Raw genomic sequence first — 13,585 nt, 5'->3', positions numbered from 1 at the left:
AAGTCCTTAAACCCTCAATTCAATCACATCCTACCAGTTTTAATACCCAAACTGCAGAAAATAAACATGGGGCAGAACCAGAGGAAGAACCCTGGCAACATGAATAATCAGAGTAGATCAACTGCCCCAAGGAATGACAAAGGTGATAGATACATCAGATGATGCCACTCATAAACAAACGGCTGAAATGTCAGAAACAGAATTCAGAACACGGATGTCAAATAAGATGAATAAATTGGAGGAAAAGATGGAAATTGAAATCCAAAAAGTTGTGCAAAAGTTGTCTCAAGAAATTAATGAATTCAAAGACAAATTTACCAAGGATATGGACATAATGAGAAAAGAGGTAGCAGAGCTCAAGGAAATGAAAAAATTATTTAGGTGCTCCAAAATACAGTAAGAGAGTGGAGCAGGCAGAAGAAAGGATCTCTGAAATCAAAGACAAAGCTTTTGAATGTTTCCAAATGCTCAAAGTGGCAGACAGATGGACAGCCAAAACTGATCATTTTGGGTGGTGCCTGTGGCTCAAAGGAGTAGGATGCCGGCCCCATATACCAGAGGTGGTGGGTTCAAACCCAGCCCCAGCCAAAAACTGCAAAAAACAAAAAAACTGATCATTCTCTGAGACCACTGTGGGACCACTCCAAAAGATCAAACATTCGTCTTATAGGAATTCCTGAAGGAGAATACGAGGGTCCTAAGGACACAGATGCTCTACTCCAAGAGATTATGGAGAATTTCCCAAGCTTTGCAAGGGACACTGAAATTCAGATAGTAGATAGTTTCAGAACCCTAGCAAGACTTAACCCAAATAAAGCATTTCCTAGACACATTGTAATTAACTTCGCCAAAGTTAATTACAGAATTAATTACAGAGTTAATTGCAGAATTTTTTCTGCAAGCAGCCAGATGTAAGGAAAGCATTACCTACAAAGGGAGAAATATTAGAATGACTGCAGGCCTTTTAGCTGAAACCTTCCAAGCCAGAAGAGGATGGTCATTGACCTTCAATCTCCTAAAACAAAACAACTTCCAGCCCAGGATCCTGTATCCAGCTAAACTGAGCTTCATCTGTGATGGAGAAATCAAATACTTTAATGACATTCACATGTTGAAAAAATTTGCCATAACTAAATCAGCTCTCCAGGATATTCTCAGTCCTATCCTCCATAATGATCAGCACAATGGTCCACAGCCAAAGTAAACTCACCCAGAAACTTTTGAACAAAACCTAACTTCCACAGTAGGGAAAGGACTAAAAATATGTATTAGACATTTGAAAAACATGACACCTAAAACACTACCATGCTTATCAATTCTCTCAATTAATGTGAACAGCTTAAATTGTCCTCTGAAGAGGCACAGGCTGTCTGACTGGATACATAAACTCAGACCAGATATCTGTTGCATACAAGAGCCTCATCTTACCTTTAAGGATAAAAATACACTCAACGTGAAGGGATGGACATCTGTAATTCAGGCAAATGGAAATCTGAAAAAACCAGGTGTTACAATTTTATTTGCAGATACAATAGGCTTTAAACCAACAAAAGTAAGGAAAGATAAGGATGGTCACTTCATATTTGTCAAGGGAAACACTCAACACGAAGAGATTTCAACTATTACTATTTATGCACCCTACCAGAATGTTCCTCAATTTATAAAGGAAACCTTAACGGACATGAACAATTTGATATTTTTGTGCACTATAATAATTGGAGATTTTAACAACCCCTTGGCAGTTTTGGATAGATCCTCCAATAAAAAAACTAAACAAAGAAATATTGGACTTAAACTTGACCCTACAACAAATGGACGTAACAGACATCTACAGAACATTTCATCCTAATAAAACTGAATACACATTCTTCTCATCAGCAGATGGATCATCCTCTAAAATTGATCAACTCAGGACACAAGTCTAACCTCAGCAAATTTAAAAGAATAGAAATTATTCCTTGTATCTTCTCGGACCACCAGTGTAAAAGTTGAACTTAACAGCAATAGGAATCTTCATACTCAAACAAAGACATGGAAACTAAATAACTTTATGCTAAATAATAGCTGGGTCAAAGATGAGATTAAGAAAGAAATCACCAAATTTTTGGAACAAAATTATATTGAAGACACAATTATCAAAACCTGTGGGATACTGCAAAGGCAGTCCTAAGAGGGAAATTTATAGTATTCGAAGCCTTCTTCAAGAAAACAGAAAGAGAGGAAGTCAACAATTTAATGGGACATCTCAAGCAACTGGAAAAGGAAGAACATTCCAATCCCAAAGCCAGCAGAAGAAAATAACCAAAATTAGGGCAGAATTAAATGAAAGTGAAAATAAAAGAATCATTTAGAAGATCAACAAAACAAAAAGTTGTTTTTTTGAAAAGATCAATAAAATTGATAAGCCTTTGGCTAATCAAACCAGAAACAGGAAAGTAAAATCTCAAAATATCATCAATCATAAATGATAAAGGAAAAATAATGACATCTCAGAAATTAAAAAACTCTCAATTATTACTAAAAAACCCTCTATTCTCAGAAATATGAAAATCTGGTGGAAACGGACCAATACCTGGAAGCATGCCACCTTCCCAGACTCAGCCAGAAAGAATTAGAAATCTTGAATAGATCTATATCAATCACTGAAATAGCATCAACAATACGAAATCTAATGGGTGGGGCCACATCTATGGTGCATCTTAGAATGGGTACAGGCGATTGCACTAATGTACACAGCTATGATTTAACAATAAAAAAAAATATGAAATCTCCCAAAAAAAGAAAAGTCTGGGACCAGATGGCTTCATATCAGAATTCTATGAAACCTTCAAAAAGGAACTAGTACCTATTAAAACATAACCTTTTCCAAAACACAGAAAAAGAAGGAATACTTCCCAACACATTCTATGAAGCAAATATCACCCTGATCCCCAAACGAGGAAAAGACCCAACAACAAAAGAAAACTATAGACCAATATCATTAATGGATACTGATGGAAAAATATTTAATAAGATCCTAGCAAACAGAATTGAACAACACATCAAAAAAATTACACACCATGATCAAGTCAGTTTTATCCCAGGGTTACAAGGCTGGTTTAACATATGTCAATCTATAAATACAATACATCACATAAATAAATTAACAAAGACCACATGATTCTCTCAATTGATGCAGAAAAAGTTTTTGATAATGTCCAGCACCCTTTCATGATCAGAACACTCAAGAAAATAGGCTTACAAGGATCATTTCTGAAACCAATAGAGGCCATATACAGCAAACCCACAGCTAATATCATACTGAATGGAGTAAAATTGAAAACATTTTCACTCAGATCTGGAACTAGGCAAAGATGCCAATTGTCTCCATTGCTATTCAACATAGTAATGGAAGTTCTAGCCATCACAATCAGGCAAGAGAAGGTGATCAAGGGGGGTCAGAAGAGATCAAACTCTTACTCTTTGAGGATGGTATGATCCTATACCTGGAAAACCCCAGGGACTCAAGTACAAAACTCTTAGAAGTAATCAATGAATACAGCAACGTCTCAGGATACAAAATCAGTACTTACAAATTAGTAGTTATTGTATATGTCAACAACAGTGAAGCTGAAAATATAGTCAAGCTCTATTCCTTTTATAGTAGTGCCAAAGATGATGAAATATCTGGGAATTTATCTAACAAAGGACATGAAAGATCTCTATAAAGAGAATTATGAAACTCTGAGAAAAGAAATAGCTGAAGTCATTAACAAATAGAAAAACATACCCAGCTTCTTCCCTGTTCATGGCTAGGAAGAATCAACACTGTTAAAATGTCTATACTACGCAAAGCAATCTACAGATTTCATGCAATCTCTATTAAAGCACCGTCATCATACTTTAAAGTGCTTGAAAAAAATAGTGCTTTGTTTTATATGGAATCAGAAAAAATCTCAAATAGCAAATACGCTACTCAGAAATAAAAACAGATCAGGAGGTATCACATTACCAGATTTCAGGCTATGCTTTAAATCTACAGTGATCAAAACAGCCTGGTACTGGCACAAAAATAGAGACGTAGATTTATAGAACAGAATAGAGAACCAAGAGATGAACCTAGCCACTTATAGTCATTTGATATTTGACAAAACTATCAAAAATATTTATTGGGGGAAAGATTCTCCATTTAACAAATGGTGCTGGGTGAACTGGTTGGCGACCTGCTGAAGAATGAAACTGGACCCTCATCCCTCATCATTAACAAAGATTGATTCTCACTGAATAAAAGATCTAAACTTAAGACATGAAACTATGAAAATATTAGAAAAGAGTGCAGGGAAAACACTTGAAGAAATTGGCTTGGGATAATTTTTTATGAGAAGGACCCCTGTAGAAATTGAAGCAACATCAAAAATGTATTACTTGGATGTGATCAAATTAAAAAGCTTCTGCACAGCCAAGAGCACAGTAAATAAAGCAAACAGACAGCTTTCAGAATGGGAAAAGATATCTGCAGGTTATGCTTCTGACAATCTGATAACTAGAATCCACAGAGAGCTCAAACTAATCAATAAGACAAGAACAAATAACCCCATTTCTGTGTGGGCAAGAGACTTGAACAGAAACTTCTTTGAAGAGGACAGGTGCATGGCCTATAAACACATGAAAAAAATGCTCATTATCTTTAATCATCAGAGAAATGCAAATCAAAACAACTTTGAGATATTATCTAACTCCAGGAAGAGTAGCTCACATAACAAAATCCCCAAACTACAGATGTTGGTGTGGATGTAGGGAGAAGGGAACACTTCTATACTGCTGATGGGAATGCAAGCTAATACGGCCTTTTTGGAAAGAAGTTTGGAGAATACCCAAGGAACTAAAAGTGAACCTACCCTCCCTCTATTAGGTATTTACCCAGATAATCAAAAATCATTTTACAACAAAGACATTTCTACCAGAATGTTTATTGCAGCCCAATTCATAATTGTCAAGTCATGGAATCAGCCCAAGTGCCCATCAACCCATGAATGGATTAAGAAATTGTGGTATGGCTTGGTGCCTGTAGCTCAGTGGCTAGGGCGTCAGCCACACACAGTGGAGCTGGCAGGTTCGAACCCAGCCTGGGCCTTCCAAACAACAATGACAACTACAACAACAAAATAGCTGGGTGTTGTGGTGGGTGCCTGTAGTCCCAGCTACTTGGGAGGCTGAGGCAAGAGAATCACTTAAGCCCAGGAGTTGGAGGTTGCTGTGAACCTGATGCCATGGCACTTTCACTCTACATAGTGAGACTCTGTCTCAAAGAAAAAAAAAAATTGTGGTATATGTACACCATGGAATACTATGTAGCCATAAAAAGGATGGAGACTTCACATCTTTTAAGTTTACCTGGATGGAGCTGGAACATATTCGTCTTAGTAAAGTATCTCAAGAATGGGAAAAATGTATCCAATGTATTCAACATGCTACTATAAAATCAGTATATAATCACCTACACATTCATAGGAATGTTAAAACATAACTATAATCCAGAAAGAAGGATGAAAGAGGAATGAGAGAGGGGAAGGGAGGGGGGATGCCAAGAGGAGGGAGGGCGGACCTAACCTAATGTGCATAATGCAATGATACATTTCTAAACTACTAAGAATTGAGTATGAATGTCTTACCACAACAAATAAGTAAGTGAGCAGATGATTATGTTAATCAGTTTGATGTAAGCATTCCACGTGGTATATCAAATCAGCACATTGTACCTCATAAATGCATTAATGTACACAGTTATGATTTAATAAAGAATTAAAAAAAATAAGTGAAGAATTGTCAAACTACTAATTCAAGTTCTACCCACATTAGGAAACCAACAGAGAGATCTTGTATAGTCCAAAAGGTACTATTGAGAATAAGAGAACATCAATAGCAGAGAAAGTTTATTTTACTTTTAAGGAACTTTTTCTGAGTCATGTGCCAGACTTTTACAAGCTGAGAAAGCCTGTTCTATTAGCTGGGGGATTTGCTGCTGGAAACCACTCTCAAGTCAGTTCATTTTACATATTCTCAGTGAGAAAAAGAAACTACTGCTTAAATATTTAAAAAAATACTGGTGTCTATAGCCACAAGAGTACAAAAGTATATATCTAAGACTTATAGTTTAACTGTGCGCTTGTTTATCAGATGGTAACTACCATGAAACCAATGTTAACAAGATTAAAGCCAGGAAAATTTAAAGGAGAATGAACTGCTGATACAGTTGGTGCCCATTAACTGACTTCTGAAGTCTCTCTTATGCAAGTTAAAATGTCTAACAAATTTGCTGGGTTGGATAGGGGTTGGGAAGAGAGAATGTGAGTGGGATATCCAAACCAGGATAAAAAAAAAAAGAGCCATAAGATGTAAGGAGCAGAAATGTCTGGATCTGTTTTAATTAAGTTAGAGTACACATAGCCTGTCAGGAAATAACAGCAACTGAAGGACCAGGTTAGAATAATGAGATAGATAATAGAGTTTTGAGTAAAGGTCTTAGGCAAATGGTGAGTCTAAACTCAGAAAAACGCTTCAAAGGAGAATGGATAAATAACAAGTCACTGTTTATCCATACAACAGAATACTAGTCAGTAATAGAAAGGAATGAAACTATTGATACACATCACGATATGAAATCCTAGTCAGACTGAAAGAGCATATACTGTATGATTCCATTTATGTGAAGTTCAAACAGACAAAACTAATTTATAGTGATATAAATCAAAATGGTGGGTATTCCCCAGGGGTTAGGGACTGGAAAGTGGGTATAAGGGATCTTTCTGGGGTATTCTATATTTCTCGCAATGTTTCATGTCTTGGTCTGAGTTGTGGTTACAGATATGTACCTGTGTAAAAATTCACAAAACTATAAATTTAAGATTTGGCATTTTAAGGTAAGTTTAACCTTTAAAAAATCTGCTGCTCATACTCTGGTCTTTTGTTCCTCTCTTCTCATGAAAATTTATTGTATACCACTTGGAGTACCACCTATAAATTCATCGATGTGAGCTTACATGCTCACTTGCATCCAAGAAGGTTTTGAGGTAGCTCAAGCAGAAGCATTGTTACCTCAGAAACAGGGGCAAGCATGAAGCATCTCCATGCTACGCCTGAGTCAGTCTGAACGTTGTGGGGAATGGTGGCACATTGGAGCAAATGGCCTTGCAGTCTTGGATGAATTCTTACCTCTGGAATCCACAGGGCACAGCTGACATGAGCCCATTTAGACCCTGTCCTGGTGGTCTTCATGGCTCCACCTTTCTTTGGACATAATAGACATTGTGGACGAATGCCCAGGACACAGGAACGACACAGCCAGCTGCCTTCTGGGACTTTGAGGATGCCATAGCAGGCCTGGAGGCACAGGGAGGAGAGGGGAGAATGTTCAGCATCTTCTTACCAGGATCAATGTCTGTTCTGACCACAGTCACAGAGTACCCTCCACTTTGGGGAAGGCAAATAAAGCTGAATAAACTTACACCCAGGATTTAGTGATTTTAAAAATCAACTCCTAGCGTCTGTCCTAAAATCAGCATGTCTATCCATGAGAATTGACTTTGAGGATGATAGAACAACACTAAAAGGAGATATAGCCAAAGGCTAGCCCAACTGAGTTAAATGTTTTACAGAATTTTTTTCCTGTTTTCTAAAGCTTCTTCAATGATTATGTATTATAATTAGTCAAACATTTACTGAACAATTTCTACATGTCATATACTGTTGCAATCAAGAAAAAAGTATTAGAAAATAAAAAGAATTAAATTTCTGAGGAGCAAATGAATTCATATTTATAAAGAGCCTAATAGTACCTGGCCTATAAAAGGTTCTCAGCAAATTGTAGCAATTATTTGCTTAGGTTGAAGAAAAAGGGACTTGTGAATGAATCATGGATAGACTATTACACTGATCACAATAATCCATAATGAGTTCTGGAAGCTGCTTCGAATTCTTTACAGGATGAAGTAGGACAAAGAAATAAATGAACTACTGGGGGAAGTGGTAGATTAGCCTGGGAAACTTCCACTATCTTCAATTTTCTTCCTTTCTTCCTTACTGCTTTACTCTATTAGAGACTAAACCTGGAGGACACTTGGTTCTCCATATGGTCTGACACACTCTCTGCCACTGACTGACTCAACATGGCAACTTCAAGAGCTCTGTCTACCACAGAAGATTTCATCTCCAGCTCAGATTCAAATTACAACTGTTACTATCACATTTGCCCTTCCCTCCACTGGATCATTTTCCAAACTCCTTCCTTCCACATCAATACCAGGCTTTTCATATTCTAGATCCAAATTTATGAACTCATATTACTTTTTCCCACCTGCTGTCTCTTGTCCTCACTATTCCTCCCTATAGAGTGGCTCTGAGACTCTAATCTTCCTCCCCATCCCCATCACAACTGCTCTAAGTTCTCATCACATCATGCCTAGATTGGCCTACTTCCTCCCCCTTCACACCTTAAATCCTTCCTCTATTTGGTTGTCAGATTCCTCTTACTAAAACAAAGAATTCATACCATTTCACAGTGGCAAAATCTCCAAAGATCCATTCTGCCCTTACCTCCCCTGCTCCCATCTAAACTAGGGGCTGGCTATTGTCCAACGCCTGTTTTATAAAGTCAGCAAGCTAAGAATGGTTTTCACATTTTTTAAAGGGTTGTAAGAAGAACATTATGTAACAGAGACTGTATCTAGCCCTTCAAAGAAAAGGTTTGCTGGGCCTTTATCTAAAGCCTGCTGTTACTTACACCTCACTATCTGCTCTCACACCTAACCACATTTAAACACAAGGCTCTTGACTTGGACAGGCAGGCCTCCTGGTTGTCTTCATAACTGGCTGTTTTTAATTCTCATGTTTACATGTCTGTCTAAGCAGTTTTCTTACTTTATATCTCCTCTTGGCACAGTCAGACCTTCTCACCCTTCCAGATATAGCTCAAACTTCAGGCCTCTCCCCTAACCCCATTCAGATCATTGTCTCTCCTTGGGTCTGCCACATTGCCTTACTCCTGTCCTCCACTCCATGAGATTTCTCTTACAGGTACATAGCACCACGTATTCTTTTCTCTCTACTTTTGCTGTTGTGTTTCATCTCCTCAGTGAGACTGTAAGGTCACTGAGGGTAGAGCTTTTATCATCAATTTACTTGAAAGGCCCCCTAAGCTGAGCTTAAGTAGGTGGTTTGGTAGAACGAATTAATTTATCTCAAGAGCTAAAGCTGGCCTCCAATTATGCTCCTCTCATGACACTAAGGCATCATTTTATAACGTTCCTACTTTTTTGGGTATTTTTTAACTTCAATAGATTTAGGGGGTACACGGTTCCTAATCTTTGAAACTCTTCTTTCTCTGAGGCCCAGAGTATTTGCTAGGAAATAAAATTAAGATTCTTCCCTAGAATAGAACCTCTTTCAGACTTGCAGAAGAAAGGCCACTGGCCAGCTTTATTTCTTGGCCATTGTGTTGGACAGAACACCCTTTCCTGAGCCCTTTGATACACTTATTCATGGTCCTAAGATCATAGAAGCTGTATTTCATAGCAGTGGTTCTCAACATTTTCTGGCCCACAAAATGAATAAGTGTGTGGACTTTTCTGAGAAAATTGTATACATGCACTAATATGCTTTACATATGATTTCAGGGGGTTAGTGAATTCAATGGCAAGCATTATATACATGAAAGATAAAAATTATAAGCACATGTACCGTCAGTCAAATTAACACAGGTCTTAATCTAAGTGTTTAATATTTGGGGTAAGAAGCAGAAAATGGACACACATGAAGGGACTTGGAATGGCCTTTCACATTAAACCAATTCTTTCTAGAGACAGGGTCTCACTCTATCACATAGACTGGAGTGTAGTGGCACAATGATAGCTCCCTATAGCCTCAAACTCCTAGGCTCAGGTGATCTTTCTACTCTAGCCTTCCGAATAATGTTCACATTTTTTTTTGTTGTTGTTGAGACAGAATCTCATTTTGTCACCCTGAGTAGAGTGCCATAGCATCATAACTCACAGCAACCTCAAACTCTTGGGCTTGAGCAATCTTCTTGCCTCAGCCTACCAAGTAGCTGGGACTACAGGGGGGTGACACTATGCTCGACTAATTTTTCTATTTTTACTAGAGAGGGGAGTCTCTTTCTTGCTCAGGCTGGTCTCGAACTCGTGAGCTCAAATAATCCATCCACCTTAGCCTCCCCGAATGCTAGGATTATTGGTGTGAGTCACTGCACCCGACCAATGTTCACATTTTTTAGAGAAAAAATTCAAGTTCACTGTTAAAATCTAAAGTTGACTATGTACACTTCTCTTGAGGAACAAACACTGAACATAATATGGTGGCAGTAAAGGAGAAAAATCAAATCATGTTTAATAAATTCAAATGTCAATATATCCCCAGTCTGATCTAAAATACAAATCATATCCTTCAGTAAACCAAACCTTCCAAATAATTTTGACTCACTCTTCCATCAACAGAGGGAGCTCTAACCTAAGTATCCCTCAGAATTCAAGTGAACGTACTCACTTTGGAAATTTTTTTTTTTTTTCCTTTCCTCCCCTCTGCTGCCCTGGCTGGAGTGCAGTGGTGTCATCCCAGCTCACTGCAACCTCCTGGGCTCAAGTGATACTCCAGCTTCAGCCTCCCAAGTTGCTGGGATTAGAGGCACATGTGTGCCACCACATTCAGCTAATTTTTCTCTTTCTTTCTTCTTCTTCTTCTTTTTTTTCTAGGGACAATGTCTTACTCTTGCCCAGGCTGGTCTCAAACTTCTAAGCTCAAGTAATCTTCCTGCCTTGGCCTTCCAGAGTGGTAGTATTACAGGCATGAGCCATTACACCTTGTCTGGAAGAATCTTTTATATGAAACTTTATATGGTAGCAGTGTCCCAGCTTTAATACATACCAACATCTTCAATACTTCCTGTATTTGGGAAGCCGAGATCTGGTCACATGTTATTATCATTGCTATGTGAGAAATCAGTATCATTCATAGTCATTATTGGATATGTTTTCAAAACAAACAAAATACCTTTGGGGAAAATTATGCTACACTTAATTTTGTTAGTCAAAGAACCTGAAATGAATTCCTTAATATTTTCTCCCAACTACAGAGGACAAATACAGAAAATATATATAGATGACCTTTTCACTATTCTCTTCAAGCCTGCTACAGATCCATAATCATTTATGTGAAACCCCTAGGATGACAAAGATTAGGAAACCCAGTTGTTCAGATCTTAGGGAAGTAAGAGAGTATAATGCATGGTATAGTACTACTTAATTCCCCAGTGAGAACAGAGGTAATACCATATTAACAAATATATTAATCTTTCTTTAAAAAATATTAAATATATGAGTATTTACACAAAATGGATAAGGAGCATAAAAGGTCTCATATAAGATGAATTCTGGTATTGTTTCCTGATCAGTTGTGGTATAAACCTTTAGCAGAAACATGTAGTTTGCAGAGCCTTACAATTTTGGAATTGCAGAGGAGGGAACCTGTATCATCAGATACTTAAGCTTATATTTAAATGGTAAAGATTTTCTCCTCTCAGGCAGCGCCTGTGGCTCAGTGCGTAGGGCACGGGCCCTATATACCGAGAGTGGCGGGTTCAAACCTGGGTCTGGCCAAACTTCAACAAAATATAGCCAGGCGTTGTGGCGGTGCCTGTAGTCCCATCTACTCGGGAGGCTGAGGCAAGAGAAGCACCTAAACCCAAGAGCTGAAGGTTGCTGTGAGCTGTGATGCCACAGCACTCTACCAAGGGTGACTGATTGAGACTCTGTCTCTAAAAAAAAAAAAAGATTTTCTCCTCTCACTGAAAGTGTGACATAAATTCCAATAATTGGTAGAGTGAAGATAAATTTTTAAAATTCACTATTTCGAAGGACATAGGTAAATGAAGACAAAGACCCAATTGGTCACAGAATAATTCTAAGTATCTTGTGTTAGGTCAGATGACCCAAGGAATTAAAACAGTCTTAAGCCCTAGTTTCTTTATCTCCTATGTTATCTATTCTGATCATTTTAGTCATTTTGTAGCCAGAATGATCTAAAATACAAATCATACCCTTCAGCATGGACAGGACAAAACAGAAGTTCCTTAGTTTTATAGAAGGTCCTTCACACATGTCCCTGTATCCCATCCCTCTCTACTCTCTCCATACCTTCCCTACTCCACCCCACTGTGCTACAATTCTGCTGCATTCAAGAGTTGCCTCTGACATACTTTGCCTATTCTCAATACCCTTTCTGAACCTGCCTTCTTCTCTGTCAGACTATGCTGCTCCCAGGCAAATCATTGTCTGATGTACAGACTATAAAAAAACTGCCAGTTGTTTTGTGACTGTAATTACAAGCTTCTGTGGAAATGTATAGGAGGGATGGACATAGGAAGACAGGGACAACTTCTAGGAGGTAGAATTAAAGCTGAAAATTAATGGCCAAAAGGAGATGTCAGATAAACCAACAATGTGTGTTCAGACAGAGAAGAAGGCAGGGAAGTGAACAAGGCAATTCCAGTGGTCTGGGCATCAAGTAACACAATCAAAATCTGTGTTTAGCTCCCGGGGTAAAGTTAGTAGATAAGTCATTAGGAAACAATGAAGAACAGCCGTGCCAAATCTTTATTTTCACCTTTAAATGTAAAGTTGCTACCCAGATATGGATGCTGGAGATCATCACTGAACTTCAGAAAGGCTGACCGTGGGGAGGTGGCGCTCTCCACTCTTACTAACCTGATGCACACAGACGTTACATTTATCACAGAACACCATATCATTCCCTTCTTCGCTGTCTGGAGACCGGCATACATCACAGATCACATCTTCATCATACTCTATGCCCAGCCCTTCCTCTGTCTCAATAGCATGGTTCATATTTTCATGGCAATGTCGTTCCAGGACTTCTATTGTCTTTTCCATAAGATTCTCATCAACTGGTCCATAGCCTGCACAGAAATACAGTCAATCAACCCATCAGTCAGCTATTATCCCCAAATCACCTATTGTGAGCCCAGTGCAGGGGTGGGTGGGATTCTAAACGATAAAACCATTTCTTTCTTTCTTTTTTTTTTTTGGTAGAGACAGTCTAACTTTATTACCCTCAGTAGAGTGCCATGGCATCACACAGCTCATAGCAACCTCCAACTCCTGGGCTTAGGTGATTCTCTTGCCTCAGTCTCCCGAGTAGCTGGGACTACAGGCACCCGCCACAATGCCTGGCTTTTTTTGCAATTTGGCTGGGGCCGGGGTTGAACCCACCACCCTTGGTATATGGGGCCGATATCCTACCCACTGAACCACAGGCACTGCCCCTAAATGATAAAACCATTTCTTCCCTGTCTATAGCAAACATATTCCAAAAAATCTTTTAGTACAGCTACTCTAAAATTTACCTGTAATCATGTATTAGTGTTTGATATATAAAAGGAGAAATACATTTCACCATATTCCTTAGAATAGCAGTTCTCAACTGTATTAAAGGGTCACAGCATTAGGAAGGTTGAGAACCACTGCCTTAGAAGGTATCTGTTTAAATCCTAACTAGTATCCTCCTAAATATCTCTCTT

At 38.4% G+C, this 13,585-nt stretch overlaps 1 protein-coding gene across 3 annotated transcripts in view; it reads right to left on the bottom strand.

The window, feature by feature from the left end:
* Nucleotides 1-13,585, bottom strand: part of JADE3 (jade family PHD finger 3) — a 213,156-nt gene that overhangs the window by 27,696 nt on the left and 171,875 nt on the right. For all 3 annotated transcript variants that reach the window (XM_053579564.1, XM_053579563.1, XM_053579562.1), the window contains exons 6-7: nucleotides 12,753-12,964; nucleotides 7,192-7,359 (exon numbers count right to left, since the gene is read on the bottom strand). In XM_053579564.1, coding sequence (XP_053435539.1) covers nucleotides 7,192-7,359; nucleotides 12,753-12,964 — 380 coding nt within the window. The remainder of the gene's footprint in view (nucleotides 1-7,191; nucleotides 7,360-12,752; nucleotides 12,965-13,585) is intronic.

This window comes from Nycticebus coucang, chromosome X (assembly GCF_027406575.1).
Source record: "Nycticebus coucang isolate mNycCou1 chromosome X, mNycCou1.pri, whole genome shotgun sequence".
NCBI lineage: Eukaryota > Metazoa > Chordata > Mammalia > Primates > Lorisidae > Nycticebus > Nycticebus coucang.
The sequence above is the reverse complement of the archived record's forward strand: the minus strand, read 5'-3'. Positions and strand labels throughout refer to the sequence as shown.